Here is a 23,408-nt window from a genome sequence, read left to right as displayed (position 1 = left end):
ATGCTCATCCTACCTCAGGCATTTGCACAGACAGCTCCACTACCCTCAACCTAGCTAACTCCCACTCATCCTTCAGGGGTTTGTTTCCTCAAAAGTCTTCCCAGTCCACCCCTTGTCTAGGTCAGGTCTATCTGTTATACATTCTCATGGCAACTGAGCTCCTGCTTCCCGCATGTATTACAATGATAAGTATTTGTGAAAGTATTTGTTAATCACCATCCCCTACTAGACTTTAAGCTCCACGTCTGTCTAGTTCCCCTGTCCCTGGAACATAGTAGGTCTTAAATACACTACTTGACACGCAAGTAAGTAATAGAACAACTAAACAAATAAACAGTGGGAAGGGGGAACTGTATTGTGTCACTGACAATGACTAGGATTTGGGTAAACAAAAATTTGAGGCATCTAATAAGTGACAGAGCTCAGGTTCAAAGCCAGGTCTGTCTGGGTCCTAAAGGGAGTTCGTAATACTCTCCAATAATAGATTGGATTATTCCTTTGTGTGTGTGTGTGTGTGTGTGTGTGTGTGCGCTAGGGTCTCACTAGGTTGCCCAGGCTGGTCTCGAACTTCTGGCCTTAAGCGATCTCCTCCCACTTCAGCCTCCCAAAGCGCTGGGTTTACAAGCTTCAGCCACTGTGCACAGCCTAGACTGGATTATTCTTCCCAACTAGGCACCTCCTCCCTCTAGTAATTATATATCCTCACTCTTTGCAACGTGACCTTTGTAAGACCTCCTACTAGGAGGAGTACATTGACTAATGTCAATGACTTTGGGCTTGATCCTGTGACTTGCTTTGGTAACAGAAATGGAAGACATCACACTGTACCATTGTTGAGCTAAGACTTTAAGGCATAATAATTACCAACCCTTTTAAGCTTAAACCTTCTACTGTAGGAAGAGTAGGACACAAATGACTATTCCTCCTTTAGCCTAGATTTTGAAAATAACAAATACAATGGACTGGAACCTGACTCCAAGTTATGTGGCTTATTGAGTAAGTTCAGCCTAGTGACACAGCTGAACCACAGCCAACCTGCACATCCATGAACAGGAAATAAATGTTTGCAATTGTAAGCCACTGAGATTTTGGGATTGCGTGATATGCAATATTGTCCCAGCAGAAATCTAACTAATATGGCTCCTCAATGACAGGGTTGCAACTTATTTTTTTCAGCATCTAGCACATAGCTGGCTACATAGCGGGTGGTAAATCAATACTGTTAAACCCAATAAATGATGTTCCTCAGGGACTCTAGCGAAATGGATGAAAACATTAACAATGCTTCTAAAGCAAAGATTTTTAAAATGGATGAATCTAATACAAAGTGACTAAAGAGAGAAACTTTGAGAAAATGGGCTTTTTTTTTCTTTTTGGTTAGGACTGACAACCTCTTCTGGCACTTTAAGTATGAACAAATGCTTTGGAGACACCTAATCTAACTCCTGTCAGATAAATTAAGTATTCAAGAGGCAGAATATCGTTTGCTGGTTGACCTTAAAAAAAGAAAACTGTCAAGATTTTAAATGAAAGGAGCTGAATGACTTTTCTCTTGTTATCTGGTATTTCTAATGATATAACTCAAAAACCAGAAGCAGCTAGAGCAAAAAGCTAAACTTTCAGCCCAATCTTTCTTCTACATGAAGACTTGCATTCAATTTAATTTCATAAATCTGTACTAAGTAACTACCAAGTATTTTGGTGATAGAGGAAAAATAGTATCTTAGATCTGAGCCACTGCAAATCTCTTTGGAACCAGGCGGGATATAAAAATATATACACTCCTAAATTCCTCAACTTAAACTCATAATGCTTTGCAACTTACAAACCATTTCTTCATACATTCCTCATTTCATTTTCAAAAGAATATGTGAGAAAGATTAATTATTATTATTATATTATTTAGACAGGGTTTCGCTTTGTCACCTAGGCTTGAGTGCAATGGCATGATCACAGCTCACTGCAGCCTTGACCTCCCAGGCTTAAGCAATCCTCTTGTTTCAGCCACCAGCGTAACTGGGACTACAGATGCACACCACCACCACACCTGGCTAATTGTATTTTACAGAGATGGGGTCTCACTATGTTGCCCAGGCTGGTCTCAAACTCCTGGACTCAAGTGAGCCTCCTGCCTTAGCCTCCCAAAGTGCTGGTGAGAGGTGAAACCAGCTGGACTTCCTGGGTCGAATGGGGACTTGGAGAACTTTTCTGTCTAGCTAGAGGACTGTAAATGCACCAATCAGCACTCTGTAAAAACGCACCAATCAGCACTCTGTGTCTAGCTAAAGGATTGTAAAGGCACCAATCAGCACTCTGTAAAAACGCACCAATTAGCACTCTGTGTCTAGCTAGAGGATTGTAAACACACCCATCAGCACTCTGTAAAAACACACCAATCAGCGCTCTGTGTCTAAAGGATTGTAAACCCACCAATCAGCACTCTGTAAAAACACACCAGTCAGTGCTCTGTGTCTAGCTAAAGGTTTGTAAACACATCAATCAGCACTCTGTGAAACGGACCAATCAGCACTCTGTAAAATGGAACAATCAGCATGACATGGGTGGGGACAAATAAGGGAATAAAAGCTGGCCACCCCAGCCAGCAGTGGCAACCTGCCCGGGTCCCCTTCCACGCTGTGGAAGCTTTGTTCTTTCACTCTTCACAATAAATCTTGCTGCTGCTCACTCTTTGGGTCTGCACCACCTTTAAGAGCTGTAACACTTGCCGCGAAAGTCCGCGGCTTCATTCTTGAAGTCAGTGAGACTATGAACCCACCGGAAGGAAGAAACTCCAGACACATCTGAAGGAACAAACTCCAGACATACCATCTTCAAGAGCTGTAACACTCACTGCAAAGGTCCGCAGCTTCATTCTTGAAGTCAGTAAGACCAAGAATCCACCAGAAGGAACCCCACAAACCCACCGGAAGGAAGAAACTCAGGACACATCTGAAGGCACAAATTCCAGACACACCATCTTTAAGAGCTATAACACTCACCGTGAAAGTCTGCAACTTCATTCTTGAAGTCAGCAAGACCAAGAACCCACCAGAAGGAACCAACTCCAGACACACTGGGATTGCAGGTTATGTTTTTTTATCCCTCTCTCAGATGAGGAAACAGAGGCTGAGCCACATGGTGAGTGGTTGGTAGAAAGTGACAGATGTCTGATTCTCTTTCTTCAATGCCACAAGGGCCTCATTTCCCAAGACTTAAACATTTATAGATATAACAGAAAACCTCTGCAAAAGCATCAACATACCACACCGGGGAATATTTTCTGGAGCCGGTCTGCTGCAGCCAGAGCCTTGGGCTTACCACCCACTAGGCAATCTTCAAACTCATAGAGAGGTTGCCTCACAGGATTGGAGTAGGAGATCTTGGCATTGTCCACAAATGTGATGTGTCTCACGCCCCAACCCTGTGTGGAAACAGGAGATCATGGTGTGTTTCTGATGAACATTTCACAGGGTGCTGTCTCTTGAAATCTCAAAAGGAGTATTGGTTTGGAGAAGCTTGGGAACCTCAAAACACAAGAAACTTCAGAAACTGAATTGTGCAAATTCAGGTTACGATAAACAGAATGTTGACTTTCCTTAAAAAACAACATAATTATATACTTAGTGCCTGGTTTACTGGAGCAATGAGACTAAAAAATGTCAGAGTGGGACAGACTAATAATTCATTATTTTTGACAGTGTCACCAAAGATTTGGAGGTGAATCCCATAAGAATTGTCTATGCTGTCATTTTAAAAAGATTAGCAATAGCCCATAAATGTCCTTGATTTCCCTTAATGAATAATTAAATATAAATAACAACTACTCTTGAAGCTCACTTAAAGCCTGAATGAACTCCTCAAAAAAATGACTCACAAATTATTTCCCACTGTATGATATTTTAGAACATTTTGTACCATTTCTTCAAGAGACAAAGCCTTATTAATAATCTGGAATTTAGGGAACAAGTCTATATTCTTAGAAATAGTTTTCACGGTTTTATAGGCTTCAGTTATGTCTCCTATAACAGTTTTATAAAACCATACAATTTTAAAGGTAAACGGGATCTCTAAAATCCTTAGTCCAATTACTTTGTTTTACAGATATGGAAACTGATGCCCAGGAAAGATAAGTGATTTGCCTAAGGGATACATCTGGTTAATGGTGGGAATGAATGAGCTCTCCAGAGTTGCAACCAAATGAAGTTGCCTACTTCTTGGGGTAGGGTACAGTGGGTATATTTTAGTAGATCATAAATAAGCATACGGACCTAAGAGATGTCCTGCCATGACTGGCTATAAGGCTAAGATTCTGCTGTCTCTCTTATTTCATTATCATTCCATTAGAAACTGAGAGACTCAATTAGATTGAAGGTTTCAGAGGTCCAGCCCTCGAGGACCCAAGATTCGTTTTCAGTGTTGAGCACAACAGGCCAGAATCTGCCTTTCATAAGTATAGGTTAGACAGGCTGTTTTGAAGCCCACTGGTAACCTTTTGGTCTACCCACCCAGTTTTGTAAATTATTTTCATCATCTAAGCAACCTACCATGGAGGGAGAATAAAGTCACTTGTGCTTGCTTTGGGAATGTTTATTTCTGAAGTATTTTTGCATTCCTTAAAGCAACTGATGAGTGGATAGCAAGGAAGGCAGTCTGGGAACGTGCTGGGTAGTGGGAAGACAGCTAGATACATTACAAACATGCCATAGGTTAGTCACATGCAGGTGTATTTGCACAAACTTAACTTTTGGTTTCCTGGAATGCTACACAGTTTAAATGGCTAATCTGCAAAGATTAAAGAAAATCACGATACTCAATGCTGGTGAGGATGTGGTAGGGAGAAAATCATCCTACTGATTGAGAATGTTAAAGCGGTCTAATCTTTCTGGAAAGCAATTTGGCAGTATGTTTCTAGAATCTTAAGAATACCCATATCCTATGACCTATTTCCAGCAATTTATCCGAAGAAGTAATCTGACATACTGACCAAGATGCAGTCACAAAGATGTTCTTTGCAGCACAATTTACAATTGTAAAAAATTGGAAACAATGTTAATGCTAAACATTAGGAGAAGGGCTCAGTAAGTTATGTTTCATCATAGAAGAAGGCATATTCTACAGTCATAAAGCTTTAGCAGACATTGCAGTGAACTCATGCAGTCCTGACTACTCGGGAGGCCGAGGTGGGAAGATCACAAGGTCCAGTCCAGCCTGGGCAACAAAGCCAGATCCTGTCTCAAAAAATAAAAAGAAGGCCTCATAGACAGGCATAAAAATGACATGTTAATTGGTAACAGCAAAGGACATTATTATATATCTAATAAAGGACATTATATATCTAATAAAATGTTAAAATACATATTAAACACTGAAAAGTAACAAGTGAAAAAGCAGTAGGAAAATGAGTGTCTTCTTTCCTGCTTTATGACTTTTATACTTTACAAATTTTCTATAACGGCTTTATATTGACTTTGCAATTTTGAAAAATATTAGGAAAATCTAAGCATCTAATAATTCTAGAACCTAAAAAAAGACAGTAAAATAAATTCCACAGACGGAAGAAGAAATTAATAAAGATAAAAGTAGATATTTATGAATCTGAAAGCAAAATGAGACAGAAAACAAAAATTATAGAATAAATAAAGTAATGCTCCAAAAAGACTGATAAAATAGACAAGCTTCTCTAACAAGACTGAATATGAGAAAAAAAGAGAAAACACAAATATACATTAGGAATATGAAAAGATTTTTTAAAAGATAAAAAGATTTAAAAAATAAGAGAATACCATATATATTTTATGTCAATTAATTGTTAAAGCTAGAAAAGCAGTACAAAATCTAAAAAGGTGAGTCAACCCAGAAACACATGTAGAAGTTCACAGATTCCCAGCACCCCCACTGCCCCAACCAACAAAATTCTTAAATGCATCAGGCCCAGACGGATTTATAACTGAATTTTACTTAACCATCAAGGAGCAGACAATTCATTTATTTAAACTGTTCTGGAGCTTAGAAAAAGGCAGAACGTTTTAAGTTTATTTTATAAAACTAGCATAATGTAGCTATAAAATATACAGATAGAATAGGGAATAATATGATGATAAACCAATTTGACTTATGAAGTGAGATGTAAAATTTATTAATTAATTGGTTGATTGAGACAGTGTCTTGCTCTGTCACCCAGGCTGGAGAGCAGTGGCACGATCTTAGCTCACTACAGCCTCAAACCTCCTGGACTGAAGCAATCCTCCCACCTCAGCTCCCGAGCAGCTGCAACTACAGGCACGCGCCACCACAGCCTGGCTAATTTTCATATTTTTTTTTTTTTTTTTTTTTGTAGAGATGGGATTTCGCCATGTTGTCCAGGCTGGTCTCAAACTCCTGACTCAAACGATCCACCCACCTTGGCCTCCCAAACTGCTGGGATTGCACGTGTGAGCCACCGTGCCTGGCCGAGATGTAACATTTAAAAACAAAACATTACTAATTGAAATCAAGGGTATATGAGAAGAATAAGATACCGTGTACAAATAGAGTTTATTCTAGGAATGCTCAACATTAGAATACTTTGTCTTGATAAACGTAGTTAATAAAGCTCAACATTTCTGATATAAACATGCGGAAGCAGAAATCAGCTTCTTTAAATTATAAAGAACACTTACCAGAAACCAATATCAAAATTAAAGGTAAAAACAAGAGTTTCAATGTTTTAATGACTTTAATGTTGCTCTCATTAAAGTCAGCAACAAAACAAAGATAACAACTCTCACTGCCATTCATCTACATTACTGTGGAGTTCTACCCAGTCTTATAAGACAAGGAAAAGAAAGACATAAGTGTTGGTGAGGAATACTATTAAGCTACAAAAGAATAAAAAACTCTTAGAACTAAGAGAGCTTAGAAAGATGGCCAAAGATAAATATGCAAAATTCACTATTTTTCCTACATCCCAGTAATAGTCAACTGGAAAGTTTAATGGGAGAAAATATCTCTAAAGGAAAAAACATCATTAAATATGTAGAAATACAATATTTAAACTAAATTAGATACATGCACGGCCTATATAAAGAAAATACTACTGAAAGACAAAGATGATCTAATTAAGAGATACACCATGCTCCCAGAACTAAGGATTAATGTCATAAAAATACATCAATTCCTTCTAATTTATCTATAAATACATTGTAATTTCAACTAAAACAGTGAGTATGAATATAGGAATAAAAAAATAGATCAATGAATCAAAATAGAGAATCCAAGCCAGGCGCGGTGGCTCACGCCTGTAATCCCAGCACTTTGGGAGGCCGAGGCGGGCGGATCACGAGGTCAGGAGATCGAGACCATCCTGGCTAACACGGTGAAACCCTGTCTCTACTAAAAATACAAAAAACTAGCCGGGCGAGGTGGCAGGCGCCTGTAATCCCAGCTACTCTGGAGGCTGAGGCAGGAGGATGGCGGGAACCCGGGAGGCGGAGCTTGCGCTGAGCCGATATCACGCCACTGCACTCCAGCCTGGGAGACAGAGCGAGACTCCGTCTCAAAAAAAAAAAAAAAAATAGAGAATCCATAGAGACTCAGGTATGTAAGGGGGTTTAGCATTTGATAAAGACAGAAACATGATTTAGATTACCGAATAAATGCCATTAAAACAACTAACAATCCATTTTGTGCAAAAGTAGCTAGATCTTTACCCCCATCATATAACCAAAAAATTTCCATATTCATAAAGCTCTAACATAAAAACAAGAGTTCCATAAGCCACAAAGGAAAAGACTGATACATATAATAACATAAAGCTGAAAAAAACTTTTACATGGCTAAAGATACCTTAGATAAACTGAGAAAAACATTTGCATCATAATACAGAAGAAAGGTTAATTGCCCCAATAAAAAGAACTCTAAATCAATAAAAGACACAACCCAAAGAACACGAATCAAAAAAATAAAACTCACAAAAGAAATAAAATTAAACTCACCCTTGCTAATTAAAGAAATGCAAATTCAAACAATAAATGTTACTTAACTGACTGAGATTTCAAAAGCTGACATATCCAATTTTGGCAAGAGTGTGGAAAAAAGTTCTGTGTCTCATATGTGTAACATTTTTGGAAGGCAATTTCGTTTGAAAAAATTTTTGACCAGGCGTGGTGGCTCACACTTGTAAACCCAACACTTTGGGAGGCCAAGGCAGGCAGAACACTTGAGGGCAAGAGTTCAAGACCAACCTGGACAACATGGCGAAACCCTGTCTCTACTAAAAATACAAAAATTAACCAGGTGTAGTGGTGTACACCTGTAGTCCCAGCTACTCAGGAAGTTGAGGCAGGAGAATCGCTGAACTCAGGAGGCGGAGGTTGCAGTGAGCTGAGATCATGCCACTGCACTCTGGCCTGGGTGACAGAGTGCGACTTTGTCTCAAAAAAAAAAAAAAATTAATGACAAACATAAATAAAATATTTACATTCAAATTCTAAACTCTCTCTAACATAGCAATTCTATGACTAGGGCTTTCTTCCTAAAAAAAAAAAAAATCCTATGGATGAATAAACATACAAGTATAAGAATGTTCTCTAACAGAGAACACTATTTAATAGAAAAAAATAGAAAGTAACCTGAAATTGATTAAATAAAGAACATAGTCATACAACAAAATACCACATATACATACTATGGAAACACAGAAAGGTAGCCACAGTCATTTTTCTATCTAGTTAAAAATAAAAACCTGTTATAGATAGTATGCTATGATCTAATTTTTATAAATATAAATAAATATCAGCAAAGATAAACATTTCTCTATATTTAGATATGTCTACAATAACATCTGGGAAAGAGGCTGCATACTAATCTACAAAGTCAGCTTAACAGGAAATGGGACTTGCGATGGGTGTGGAGGACTTTCTGTTTCTATCTGATGATAAAAACTTGTATTTCTTTTATACTTAAAAAGATAAGAAAAGGGCCGGGCGCAGTGGCTCAAGCCTGTAATCCCAGCACTTTGGGAGGCCAAGACGGGCGGATCACGAGGTCAGGAGATCGAGACCATCCTGGCTAACACTGTGAAACCCCGTCTCTACTAAAAAATACAAAAAACTAGCCGGGCGAGGTGGTGGGTGCCTGTAGTCCCAGCTACTCGGGAGGCTGAGGCAGGAGAATGGCGTGAACCCGGGAGGCGGAGCTTGCAGTGAGCTGAGATCTGGCCACTGCACTCCAGCCCCTGCGACAGAGTGAGACTCCGTCTCAAAAAAAAAAAAAAAAAAAAAAAAAAAAAGATAAGAAAAGGAAAAAGGAAGGGAGGGAGAGATGGAGGGGATGGAGAGCTGGGAGATGGAAGGCAATCATGAAGAGTAAAACAAGAAGAGAAGCTACGATTTCAAAGGTGCCATTTGCACCCCCCACCTCCTACTTACCATCAACGTCCTAGCTACATTGCAACCCAAGGTGCCGGCTCCAAGCAGCAGACATTTGGCAGACACAACCTTGTCCAAGTCTAAAGTAGGAACCAATCTCCAACACATCAGTTTAAGATTTAGATCCACAGATGACTCAGCTAACCTAGAAAAGGAGAGATTTACTTATTCAGTCTCTCATTTGTGCAATAATCTTGTTCTGAAAGATTTCAAGTGGCTGTGTGAGAAAATAAGAAATAATAACCAAATTCGGATCAAATGAAAAAGAAAATGAAGCTGGAGGGTAAGCAGGGAGGAGAAAGGTTCCCACCCAGCAGCATGCTATTGGAGTCCTCTGCAATGAGGGGGCCACAAATTTGATACCGAGTTCCAGCAGCTAAGGTGAAAAGGGAAGAGCATGACCAGTTATAGGAATCATGGTGTCCACGAATAAAAACACACCATTTGATTAAGAAGAAAGTTTTTCCTAGTACTGAAAACAGAAATTTCTCTCATATCTCCTTAATAAAGAATGCACTCAGGCCAGGCAGTGGCTCATCCCTGTAATCTCAGCACTTTGGGAGGCCGAAGCGGGTGGATCACCTGAGGTCAAAAGTTCGAGACCAGCCTAGCCAACATGGTGAAACCCTGTCTCTACCAAAAACACAAAAATTAGCTGGGTGTGGTGGCAGGCGCCTGTAATCCCAGCTACTCAGGAGGCTGAGGCAGGAGATTCGCTTGAACCCGGGAGGCGGAGGTTGCAGTGAGCCGAGATCATGCCATCGCACTCCAGCCTGGGCAACAGGAGCGAAACTGTCTCAAACAAACAAACAAACAAAAAGAGTGCACTCAGATTCGACCTTAAATACAACAGTGGTTTCCATGAAATAATTCTTCTAATATCCTTCAAAGTGGGCCAATAAGGGCTGGGCGTGGTGGCTCATGCCTGTAATCCCAGCACTTGGGGAGGCCGAGGCAGGTGGATCACAAGGTCAGGAGTTCGAGACCAGCCTGGGCAACACAGTGAAACCCTGTCCCTATAAAATACAAAAAATTAGCTGGGCATGGTGGCGTGCACCTGTAATCCCAGCTACTCAGGAGGCTGAGGCAGAAGAATCGCTTGAACCCAGGAGGCGGAGCTTGCAGTGAGCAGAGATCGCGCCTTTGTATTCCAGCCTGTGCAGAGCAAGACTCCGTCTGGGGCACAGGGAGAAGTGGGCCAATAGGACCAAGCCAGAGGACAATGCATAAAGGACTGAAAGACAGTACAGGTACACTGGTGGTCTGAGAGCATGAGCTTGAAATAAGAACAAAATTTAAAATGTCTAGAACAGATGAACAGTCTGCCCTTCAGGATATGCATTGTTAATATTAATTCTCACAACCAAACTTCAATTAAAGAGCAGGTTAACACATGGCAGCGTGACTGGCACCCCCTGGGCTGAATTACACAATGTTGTGTTGGCCTGACAGAAGTTGGTGTCTTGGTTACAAAAAGCCTGACTGGAGAAAACAGCTTCCCAAATCTACCTTTTAGGGTCCATACATTCACTGAGGTTCACCATCCTTGGTCCCATGCCTCCTTTCTGGTTCTTTTCCCATCCAACTGCTTTAGGACAATCTTAAGGCAAATGAAACACAAAGCTTAATGAAGGAGGGAAGAATAAAAACAGATCAAGCAGCGACCTTGCATAAAAAGGATCGACATTCACAATGGCCCACGCACTGACAAGCTTTTGGTTTGCTTCTTTCTAAGAGACTTGGGGGCCTGAATTTCCATGGACTTGCTACAGTTGCCTCCCCATCTTTCTCAGCTACTGGGAGTCTTGTTTAGGGACCATCAAACCCAAGCAATCTTCCTGTACAGGAGCTTCTGAAATAGTCCTCAACTCTGGCCCAAGGTGCCTCAACTTTCACTGTTACTGGAAATTGCTGAAAAAAGAAAAAGAAAAAAAAAGACAGTCTTATCTGGGGTAAGTATAACCCCACTGAGGCTTCTATCTAAGCAAGCCAAGCCAATGTAACTGCAGCACACCTTCACTGAAGTTCCTATTGGGATCTGAATCTTTAAATTCAGTATGTACCTTCTATTGCTCATCCTTACCATATCCCCCTGCTCAGCCTTTCTGTCACTGCACCTGTGAGCAGGTCATAGTCCAAGGTGACTGTCCTTTGATTAAGCTGCCCTTTCCTTTAACTTCATCTTTATCCATTCAGAACTTTCCCTTCCCTGACTTCTCCCTTCCCCGCTGTCCTTTTAATCCCTGCTATGGTAGCCTCTGTAACTCCAATTAATTCCAATTCTAGCAGTTCCCAAAGTGTGTCCTATTCAATAATCTCAGAGGATAAGGATCCTGTAGCTAAACAGACTTGGGAAATGTTTCTATACTTATATCTATCTTCTATCTCCAGCCCCCCAATACCACTCAAACCTGGCCATTCACATGGCACATGAGGGAGATAAAAGCTCTGAGAAACCTGCAGTATAGAACCCACGAGATTTGATTTGGCTTTGTGTTTCCCAAACTTACGTGGCTCTCCGTATCTCCCTTCATTTCCCTGTATACCAATTACAATCTCAAAGGAAACATTGCTCTATTCTACTGTTGCAAAATTCTCTTAAACATCTCAATTGCTTTGTAGGACACGCCTGCATCCTTCTCATGTTAATGAAAGCTCTTTTTGCCTTGGTGGAACCACAGCCTTGTAAATCTTGCTAGTGGATCCACCCACCCTCTTGGGCTCCCTACATCTCAGGACCTATGCTGCTCCCCCTTTCTCATTGAATTCCCACTGCTCACAATAAAGCCTGAACTCTTAAGCAAGAAATTCACCCCGCCACAGCCTACACTTCCAGCATCACCTCCAGTCTGCCTTAAGCAACAGACTCTGCAGGAACAGAAACTCCTTGACTTGAAATTAAGATGTATGGGACTGGGAGGGGGAATTTTAATTTTGTTTCTAATTGTATGCTGGTTTTTTCTTTCTTTTTTTTTTTTTTTTTGAGACAGAGTCTTGCTCTGTCGCCCAGGCTGGAGTGCAGTGGCATGATTTTGGCTCACTGCAAGCTCCGCCTCCCAGGTTTCCGCCATTCTCCTGCCTCAGCCTCCTGAGTAGCTGGGACTACAGGTGCCCACCGCCACACCTGGCTAATTTTTTGTATTTTTAGTAGAGATGGTGCTTCACCGTGTTAGCCAGGATGATCTCGATCTCCTGACCTCGTGATTCACCCACCTCAGCCTCCCAAAGTGCTGGGATTACAGGCGTGAGTCACCACACCCGGCCTGTACACTGGTTTTCTTTGTCCATTCTCCTACTTCTGAATTTCTCTCAAGATCGCAATTTTCCTTTCCTTGGGAAACTTTTTAGCTTTTGACATTTAAAAAAAAAAATAGTATTGCCCAATATAATTATGGGACCTAGAAGGTATTGAGATTCCCTTTACATGATCTTTTGTTTCTGGGATAGGATGACCAATGAGAAACCATAGGGCCAATTATCCTTGAAAGCTACTTGGGCCCCAGTTTGGCTGGGGGTATCATTCACAGCAAGAAGCCAGAAAGCAAACATCCTTCCCCATTTTAAATTGGGCACCCTAATGCGGTATTTTTTAATGCCATGAAAAATTAAAACTGAAATAATAGAGTTTTCTTGTTTGAGACAGGGTCTTGCTTTGTTGCTGAAGCTGGTCTTTAACTCCTGGGCTCAAGTGATCCTCCAGCTTCAGCCTCTGGAGCAGCTGGGATTACAGGCATGGGCCACCATACCCAGTCAGATTTGAGTTTCCTGAAGAGGTTAAGACTTCAGAATTGTTTTTCTGTGGGGAAAAGAAACAGTTTCTACCTGCTACTAATTGATATTTTGTTTGATTTTATTACTATTCTTAGATTGAATTAAAAATGTGTCTCTCAACAGCAAAGACATGGAATCAGTTTAAATGCCCATCAGTGACAGACTGGATAAAGAAAATGTGGTACACATACACCATGAAATACTATGCGGCCATAAAAAAGAATGAGATCATGTCTTTTGCAGGAACATGGATGGAGGTTGAGGCCATTATCCTTAGCAAACTAGTGTAGGAACAGAAAACCAAATACTGCATGTTCTTAGTTATAAGTAGGAGCTAAATGATGAGAACTCATGGACACAAAGGGGAACAACAGACACTGGGGCCTACTTGAGGGTGAAGGGTGGGAGGAGGGAGAGGATCAGAAAAAATACTAGGTACTAGGTATTATTAGTACCTGGGTGATCAAATAATCGGTACAACAAACCCCTGTGAAACAAGTTTACCTATATAACAAATCACATATACCCTGAACGGAAAATATAAGTTTTTTTTTGTTTCTTTTTTAATGTGTCCCTGATACATAGCACAGGAACTTGACAAGAACTACAGAATCATAGTCTAGTACTGTAATCCATAACTCCAGCCTAGGTTTTCTCTTGTTACAGGTAAGAAATTATTAGACAAAAATAAAACATACTTTCAATTAAAAGCTCTCTATACTCAAAAGGTTATAGATGCTGGGCTCATGTCTGTAGTCCCAGCTACTTGGGTAGCTAAGGCAGGAGGAAAGATTGCAGGAGGAAGGATTTGGCTCAGGAGTTCAAGGCCAGCCTGGGCAACATAAGAAGACCTCATCTCTCAAAAAAATAATAATAATAATAAAGGCTATAGCCATTTCTAAGAAACTCAGATGCTCCTTAAACTTAATAATGAAAAAAATACCACATATGGCAATAGTATTTGATTTACCATACCTGCCTCCATATAATCTGTACCTATAAGACATACACCAAATTAAATGATAAATATATAATACATATAAAAAAATATAAAAATACGGAGTCTTGCTCTCTTGCCAGGCTGGAGTAAAGTGGCACTTATCTTGGCTCACTAAAACCTCCGCCTCCCGAGTTCAAGCAATTCTCCTGCCTCAGCCTCCTGAGTAACTGGGACTACAGGTGTGCGCCACCAGGCCTAGCTAATTTTTATATTTTTAGTAGAGACGGGGGTTTCACCACATTGGCCAGGATGGTCTCGATCTCTTGACCTCATGATCCGCCTGCCTTGGCCTCCCAAAATGCTGGGATTACAGGCGTGAGCAACCGCGACTGGCCAAGAAAATATTTTTTAGGGAAAAATTGGGTGCTGTCTCCCATAGTGACAAGCAGGAGGAGCACAGGAAAAACCAGAGTTAAGATGATGGAATCCCTACCCTCAGTAGTGTCTGCCATCTTCCTCCACCAGGTGCCAGAGCTGTAACACACCATGAGGAAGCAAAAGAAGACATAGGATATTTAAAATAATACTCCACGACTGCGCAAGGTAGCTCACACCTGTAGTCCCAGCACTTTGGGTGGCTGAGGTTAGAGGATTGCTTGAGCCCAGGAGTTCAAGACCAGCCTGGGCAACCTAGTGAAACCCTGTCTCTGCAAAAAATACAAAAATTAGTCAGGTGTGGAGCACATGCCTGTAGTTCCAGCTACTCAGAAGGCTAAGCTGGGGGGATGGTTTAAGCCTGGGGGATCAAGGCTACAGTGAGCTATGATTTTGCCACTGCACTCCAGCCTGGGTGACAGGTCGAGACCCTATCTCAAGAAATAAAATAAAATAAAATAATTTAAAATAATAATCCTTATACCATTACCACGGCAACTATGGGATGTCTTAAAAGTACTGAAAAGTACAACCATACTTATATTTTCAGTTTACATTATGATATACAAAAATTATTTATAAAGCTGTATTTACCATATTTATTTACAGTTAAGAGGGAACATATTAATTTACATGAAAAACAGGAAATTCATTTGCCTTTCCTAAGCTAAATAATCTACATTAAAAATCAGGCATAAAGAAGATATGTTAAAGGCATTATTGGACAACAGAAAACCTTTTTCAGATGGAAATGTAAGGTGTGGTTCCTAGGTTTAAATGTCAGCATCAGCTGGGCACGGTGGCTCACGCTTGTAACCCTAGCACCCTGGGAGGCTGAGGCAGGCAGATTGCCTGAGCTCAGGAGTTCAAGACCAGCCTGGGTACACGGTGAAACCCCGTCTCAACTAAACACACAAAAAAAGCCAGGTGTGGCAGCATGCGCCTGTGGTCCCAGCTACTCAGGAGGCTAAGGCAGGAGAATTGCTTGAACCCAGGAGGCAGAGGTTGCAGTGAGCTGAGATCCTGCCACTGCACTCCAGTCTAGGCGATAGAGCGAGACTCTGTCTCAAAAAAAAAAAAAAAAAAAGGGGACAGGGCATAGTGGCTCACTCCTGTAATCCCAGCACTTCAGGAGGCTGAGGCTGGCAGATCATGAGGTCAGAGGTTCGAGCCTGGCCAACAAGCGAATCTGCACTCAAGCCTCAAGTGACAGGGCGAGACTCCATCTCAAAAAAAGAAAAAAAAAATGTCAGCATCATCAAGCATGAGCCGTATCATAGAGTAGGATGTAAGAATAACTCAGTGACTTTGTCATAAAAGTGGAAAGAAAACTGCCTCTCCGCAGAGTGGTTGGCAGAATTAAGTGATTGCCTCATGGAAAGTGCCTGGCAGCTTGTCAGACACACAGACCAGACCCACATTACTTTTTAGTTAACTCTCACCTCGTTCTCCAAGACCAGGCTTATCCAACCCACGGCCCAGGAAGGCTTTGAATGTGGCCCAACACAAATTCATAAGCTTTCTTAAAACATTATGAGATTTTTTTGCCTTTTTTTTTTTTTTTTTTTGCTCATCAGCTATTGTTAGTGTTACTGTATTTTATTTGTGGTCCAAGACAATTCTTCTTCCAGTGTGGCCAAGGGAAGCCAAAAGATTGGATACCCCTGCCACTATCTTTAAGTGTGGTTTAATAAAACAAAGGTACAGCATGTAAATTAACATTACACATGAGCTATTTTATAATTTGCCAGAAGAGGGTGCTACATCCAATGCAAATATCTAAAGAGCAGAAAGGCAAAGGCTCTAAACTGAAAAGCAGCATCGTCCTTTGATCAAACGGAAGTACTCTGTCAATCTTTCAGAGAAGTCTGTAAAGACATCCATGTTAGAGCACAGAATTGCTGAAAAAATGTCATGTGGGCCAGTCCTGAATTCTTTTGACTTCAGCACTCTAGAAAAGATATCTCAGAAGAGATTTTTTTTTTTTTTGAGACAGAGTCTTGCTCTGTCACCCAGGCTACAGAACAGCAGCGCAATAGGCTCACTACACCTCCACCTCCCAGGTTCAAGTGATTCTCCTGCCTCAGCCTCCTGAGTAGCTGGGATTACAGACGCCCACCACCACATCTGGCTCATTTTTGTATTTTTAGTAGAGACGTGATTTCGCCTTGTTGGTCAGGCCAATCTCGAACTCCTAACCTCAGATGATCCACCTGCCTCAGCCTTCCAAAGTGCTAGGATTACAGGCATAACCCACCACGCCCAGCCTTGAAAGAGATTTTGACACCACCTCCCCCATCACACACACACATTTTAAGGCATATCTATGGCATAAGGAAAGAAATGTGCCTTGGAACCATCAGGATGGTGTGAGGAACAAGAAGTTAAATAATATATGTAAGACCAGGCTCGGTGACTCACACCTGTAATCCCAGCACTTTGGGAGGCCAAGGTGGGTGGATCACTTGAGGTTAGGAGTTCAAGACCGGTCTGACCAACATGGTGAAACCTGTCTCTACTAAAAATACAGAAATTAGCTGGGCGTGGTGGCAGGCTCCTGTAATCCCAGCTTCTTGGGAGGTCAAGGCGGGAGAATCACTTGAACCTGGGACGTGGAGGTTGCAGTGAGTCGAGATCATGCCACTGCACTCCCCCCTGGGTGACAAAGTTAGACTCTGCCTCAAAGATAATAATATATGTTGTGAAAGTGCTCTCAAAAGCATACAAATCACGAAGAGATGAGGAATTATTCTGGCAAGAAGTATAAAAGTGCTGGGCTTTCTGCGAGCTAGGAAATTTACATAACATTTATTAAGCACCTACTGTGTGCCAGACAATGTGCTCTGACTTTGACACAGGACATGGATTCCTGATAAGAAATATTTCCAGAGCTGGGCATTATATCCTTATTTTACTCAAACTTGAGTATGTATTCCATCTCTGTGACATATGTAAAAAAATATATATGTGTATATATATACACACACACATATATCTCTCTATAGATAAAATGTCTCTCAGTCTAAGTTTCTGAATTTAGAAAATGGGGATAAAAGCTGATAGTAGTCACATAAGGATCAAATGAAGATATTAAATGTGGAAGGAGAAATGGCATTTTTGCTGACTGGTTTACTATATAGAGAACAGGATCACATACAACTTTAAAGTATAGAACAAACAAATATTTAAGTGCATTAACACTTCATCCTTCCTTTAAGAATGGACAGGAATAAAGATTTCATGTTAAACAAAAGTAAAATTGAAAACAGGGGGAGCAGAGGGGAACAAATCCTGAAGACTGAAAAAACTGCCTAGAGAAAATTCCCTGGTCACAATCTTTGCCTTTGTTCCAGTCTGAATAGCAGAGCGTGCCCTCTGTTCGAAGTAGATGTCTGCATTGGCAAAGAGGTACAAGTTGTACTTTTCTCTTCCTTTCTTCTGCCATTGTGAAGGGATGAAAAGAAAGTAAACCTGGTTCCGTTTCTGATAAATGATAATTATATGCATTTTCAAAGACCGGCAAATTACCTGGGCTAAATGCCATTTCTGGAAGCTTCACTTCGAAGATGATGCTGTGGGCAACGTCTCGCGCCCCCTGCATGGTACGGTCACGGAAGCAAAGAACTTCAACAGACTGGAAACTGCTACTCCTGTTGTCATGCCCGGATTTTTATTTATTTATTTTTTTTTTAAAGGAAGGAAAAGAAAAAGCTCACATAAGAGCTTCAGCAAACCAGTTGGAGAGAATTCAATGCATTGTAATTATGCCTCTCTGATACCCAGAGGAGATGGCCTTAACTCTTTTGAACATATTCATATATGGCTCCTCTGTCCAAGTGTTTAGAGGCTGAACAGTGAATTGGCTGTGATTTCTTTCTAGGTGAATTTTATATTACAGTCATATTGCACATAAATAATTCTGACAAATAAATCTTTTAAATGCAAGGGAAAAAGACTTTTGAAAAAAACTCACAAGACTTTTTGAAAAAAACTCTTAAGACATGGGTTCTTTTGGTTCCCTCCGCTCTCCCCATCTGAACTTCCCATATTAAGCAGTAGCACCTCAGTCAGTAGTTAGGAAGCCCATTTGCACTGTGTAGACTTATCACCTGGATAATTGTGGATTGTCTCCCTCAGAGCACAATCTATAATTTATCTATCTTTATTTATTAAATAAACATTTTTATTTAAGTAAAGCAGACACATTACACAAATCCCAAGTATAAAGAAGGCTGTCTCATGCCTTCTCTCAGTCATTAATCACTGTCTTCAAAAGTAACAACTACTCTAAGTCCATATATTGGTTTTGCCTATTTTAACTTTACATAAATGGAATCATGGAGTATGTATTATTTTAGGTCCAACTTATTTCACTTAATACTATGTTTTTAAAATTTATCCATGTTGATTTCTGTATTAATAGTTCACTCAGATTCATTGTAATATGGCATTTCATCATAAGGGATATACTAAAATTTATTATTCATTTCATTATTGAAGAACATGTGGACTATTCCCAGTTTTTAGTTATTGAGAATAATGCTTCTGTAAACATTCTTGTATATGTGTTTTGCTTCTATCTATGTATGTATTTCAGTGAGTAATATACTTGAGAGTAACATTGCTGAGCTATAGATATTTTTAATTTTGGTAGATACTGCCCAACATTTTTCCAGCCATATTTGCTCCACATCTTCGACAACACTTGGTATGGACGTTTTTGTTAAATACTTTTGGTGGATATGTAGTAGCATCTCATTATGGTTTTAATTTTTATTTCCTTAATGACATGATGTTGGGTATCTTTTCAAATATATATTGGCTTTTAAGATATCCTCTGTTTTAACTGTTTTAGGGTTAAGAAAAATGGAGAATGACAGCAGTAGGAAAATCCTATCTGAAAGAAACCCAGACAGCTAGAAGGGAGGGCTACAGAATTTGTGTCAGGACCTCTGGCTACCAACTCTACCATACGCTAAAACATCTTTAGCATAGAGTGATCAGAGTATGCAGGTCCCTAACAGACCTGCTTAAAGTTCACTAGTATGGAAATTGGGTTATGACTGATTTATTGATTACCTGGTTTCCATGCTCAAAATGAAAAAAAAAAAAAAAGCATTTAGGAAAACAGAGATACAAATAGAAACAGACACATTGTAAAACACATACTGACAAAGGCAGACAGACAGACAAACACACACTCTTGTAAATACCATCTGTGGGCTGCTAGGACCAAAAAATTCCTCAAAGGCCATCCAGGGTACTGGGCTAAGTTACAGGGATCATATACACCAATTGTTATCTGTGAACAAAAAAGACTTTCTGAGTGAGTCAAGTATCATCTCAGCTTCACAATACAGAAGTTGTTCAAACTTCCTCTGCTTTTTTTATGCTTTCTGCAAAGCCTTAAAAATTAGACATCTGGTAAAGGGCTAAGGGGAGGAGAAGAAAGCCACAGGATCTCACACTGGACTATAGAACTTCTTGATGGCAGGGGTTATCAAATTCTTGTCTGCACCCCTGTGCCTTGCACTGGGCCTGGCAGAAAGTAGGAGTTAAATACATTTAGAAGGAAAAAAGACTGGAAGGAAGATGGAGAATGAAGGAGGACAGTCAAGAGGACTTGCAGAGAAAATCCTCTTGTAAACAAAGAAATATAATCTGTGAAACTGACTCATTTTTATGCAATGAGAAAATCAAAGAAGGGCCACTACTAATGTAAGTCTACAATCAGATCAAGTTAAACAGCCAGCCAGTTACCCTTGATTTTGCTAACATATATTTCCTCCCTCCCCTTTACCATCCCACTCCAATCCTGATCTTCATCTGGAAAACTCTACTCAATTTAAAATACCATTTCTTCAGTGAAGTCTTCTCCTGGCAGAAGTAGTCGATCTGTCCTTGCTGCTTCCATAGCTCTTTGAACTTTGTATATAACATTTTTCATTTTTCTGTCTCCTTCCTTTCAAAGACAATGAGCATCCAGCACCCAGATACTGACTTCTAAATACCATTCTCCAAGAGAAGAAATCAGGGCTCCTTGGACACATGGTTAATTCTAGGACTCGGGCAGGGAAAATATAAGAGAAGCTTGGAGCATCTTATAATACCAGGAAAGGAGGTACTCAAAAAACAAATGAATTGGGGCATGCCAAGGGGATACAGGCACCAACTGAAAGAGTTCCCAATGGCCAAGGCTGGCACAATTTGTGCAACAATATAAATAATATGATGTTGAAGTATAACCCAAAGTATAAAATAAGTATCTATGAGTCCATACTGATATAAATAAAGAATGGAATAAATGTGAAGGGACAAGTCTTCCTTAAAGAAAATTTTCAAACAATATATGCAAATACTGCCCTCTTCAGAAGCAAAATTTAACCCTTCCCCTCCTTAAAGGTAGCTGGAATTAGTGATTTACTTCCAAAGAAAAAATAGTAACTTTACAGTGGAGAAACCTGACAAATATGACCTTAACCAAGTAATCAATTTAACATTACCAAGGATGTCACGTGGATATCAGGTGATAACAGTACTTCACTCTGTGGTATTCTTTCCAAAAACCCATAACCCCAGTCTAATCACAAGAAAACATCAGACAAACGCAAATCAAGGGACATTCTATAAAAATAACTAATCAGTACTCCTCAAAAATGTCAAGGTCATCAAAAAATCAAAGAAAGCCTGAGAAACAATTACAGATCACAGGAAACTAAGGAGGAGACATGACAACGAATTGCAATGTGGTGTCCTGGACTGGCTCCTAAACAGAAAGAGGGTATTATAGGAAAAAACTGGTGAAATTGGAAATGTCTAGAGTTGAGTTAATAGTAATGTAAAAATTCTGGCTTCTTAGTTTTGACTAATGAAACGTGGTGATATAATGTGACAACATTAGAGAAAACTGAAACCGGGTGAAGGTATATGGTAATTCTCTGTACTGTCTTTGCCACTATCTTCTGTAAATCTAAAATTATCCCAAAATAAAGTTTATTTTAAGAAAAGGAAGACAAAGAGCATCTGGAGAGCAGAGAGTATCTTTTTCATCTCTCCATGATCAGTTCATAAATACAGAGCAGACACTCGGTAAATGTTTTTGAATGATAACAAAGTAGATGGATGGATAAATGGGTAGTAGAAAGAAAGGAAGGATGTAGAGTGAGTAGGGGTGAGGGAGAGAAACTGTTGGCAGAGAACCATAAATTGACCCATAAGTTTCCTTCATAAGCATAGCATGGGTTAAATGAAAACACGGCTGACACGTTTTTGTTAAATCTAGATCCAGGTAGTTCTATAAGGATGGAATCACCCTAAATACTCCCTTTTATTTCCCACAATGCTTGGTATAGTATCAGCCACAAAGTAGGAGCTTAACTAATATTCAGAAGAATATCTATAACCCCACTATCCTGAGAGAACTATTAATATCTTGGTATATAATTGCCCATAAACTTATTCTTTGCATAAATATATTTTAATTACTAGGACTTTGAAACAAACATGGGATGATGCTGTAAATACTGTCTTTGTTGTTGATGTTTTGAGACAGAGTCTCACTCTATACCCAGGCTGGAGTGCAGCGGCATGATCTCGGTTCACTGCAACCTCCACCTCAAGGGATTCAAGCAGTTCTAGTGCCTCAGCCTCTCTAGTTCCTGGGACTACAGACAGGCGTGTGCTACCATGCCCCACTAATTTTTTGTATTTTTTCAATAGAGATGGGGTTACGCCATGTTGGCCAGGTTGGTCTCGAACTCCTGGTCTCAAGTGATCCACTGGCTTTATCCTCCCAAAGTGCTGGGATTACAGGCATGAGTCACTGCGCCTGGCCTAAATATTGTTTTATATCTCTTATTGTATTGTGAACTGTCTCCCATGCCAGTAAATGTTCTACAACCATTGTGAGTCATGGCTGAATGGCATTCCATTGTATTGATGTCCCAAACTTTTTTCTATTTCTTTTTGAAGGAAAATTAAGTAATCTTAATCTGCTCAATCTCCGAAAATGAATTTTACTATGGTCTTATCAGATAATTACTATATTATTTCAAAGACACTCTTTAAAATATTTGCTACCTTTTCTGTTATATACAATTTTCTTATTCCTAAAATTGAAGCATTTTTTGTCTCAATGCATGTTCATTTCTTAAACGCAAATAGACAGATTCATATTTAATACAAACATGTTCATAGCTTTGGTCATCCTTTCAGGAAATATCTTTATTTGAGATTTCCTTTTCCACAGAGATAAGGTTTCAGCATCTAAGGTTTACAGCATCTAGTAAAAATAGAGCTTACTACACTGAGTAGTCTCTTACTAAATGAGGCCTAGGGAAAAGTACTCAACTCTCCAAGCCACAGTTTAATCATGGAGGAAATAATATATTACTTATTTCATAGAGCTGCAGTGAGGATTAAATGAGCTGATACTAAATATGAAAAGTCCAGCACATACATAGTGCTACTAATATTATTATTGGTGATAGACTCAGAATCTCCAGTGGTGAGCCCAGCAATCTGTATCTTTATCTGTACCAGGCTCCTAAATAATTCTGGTGCAGGTGGTCCACTCCATGGACTCGAATTTAGGGCATATTAGAGAGGGTGCTCTTACAGACAAAAGAAAACATCTCTGAACTGTCATTATCTTGAAAACTCTGAACTGGCTCTACATCTTCCCATGCTCCTCAAAATGTGGTCCATGCCCCAGCAGCATGCATGCATCAGCCTTCCCTGGGAGCCTTCAGAAAAGCAGAATCTCAGGTCTCCCCACTCCAGACCTGCTGAATCAGAGTTTGCATTTTAATAAGAACCCAGGTGATTAATAAACCCAGGGGAGTTTCAGAAGCACT

The 23,408-nt window shown here is 40.1% G+C and overlaps 1 protein-coding gene across 11 annotated transcripts in view; it reads right to left on the bottom strand.

The window, feature by feature from the left end:
- ATG7 (autophagy related 7) overlaps positions 1-23,408 on the bottom strand; it is a 273,593-nt gene that overhangs the window by 198,603 nt on the left and 51,582 nt on the right. For 9 of the 11 annotated variants that reach the window (XM_033210683.1, XM_033210689.1, XM_033210692.1 and 6 more), the window contains 5 exons: positions 19,767-19,855; positions 18,082-18,203; positions 10,917-11,007; positions 9,408-9,552; positions 3,263-3,421 (listed from right to left, as the gene is read on the bottom strand). In XM_033210683.1, the coding sequence (XP_033066574.1) occupies positions 3,263-3,421; positions 9,408-9,552; positions 10,917-11,007; positions 18,082-18,203; positions 19,767-19,855 (606 nt within the window). Of the gene's footprint in view, positions 1-3,262; positions 3,422-9,407; positions 9,553-10,916; positions 11,008-18,081; positions 18,204-19,766; positions 19,856-20,407; positions 22,139-23,408 lie in introns of those variants that run through there. The other 2 variants (XM_033210694.1, XM_033210693.1) reach the window with 2 other exon arrangements.

Source organism: Trachypithecus francoisi, unplaced genomic scaffold, assembly GCF_009764315.1.
Source record: "Trachypithecus francoisi isolate TF-2019V2 unplaced genomic scaffold, Tfra_2.0 Lachesis_group0, whole genome shotgun sequence".
Taxonomy (NCBI): Eukaryota; Metazoa; Chordata; class Mammalia; order Primates; family Cercopithecidae; genus Trachypithecus; species Trachypithecus francoisi.
The sequence above is the reverse complement of the archived record's forward strand: the minus strand, read 5'-3'. Positions and strand labels throughout refer to the sequence as shown.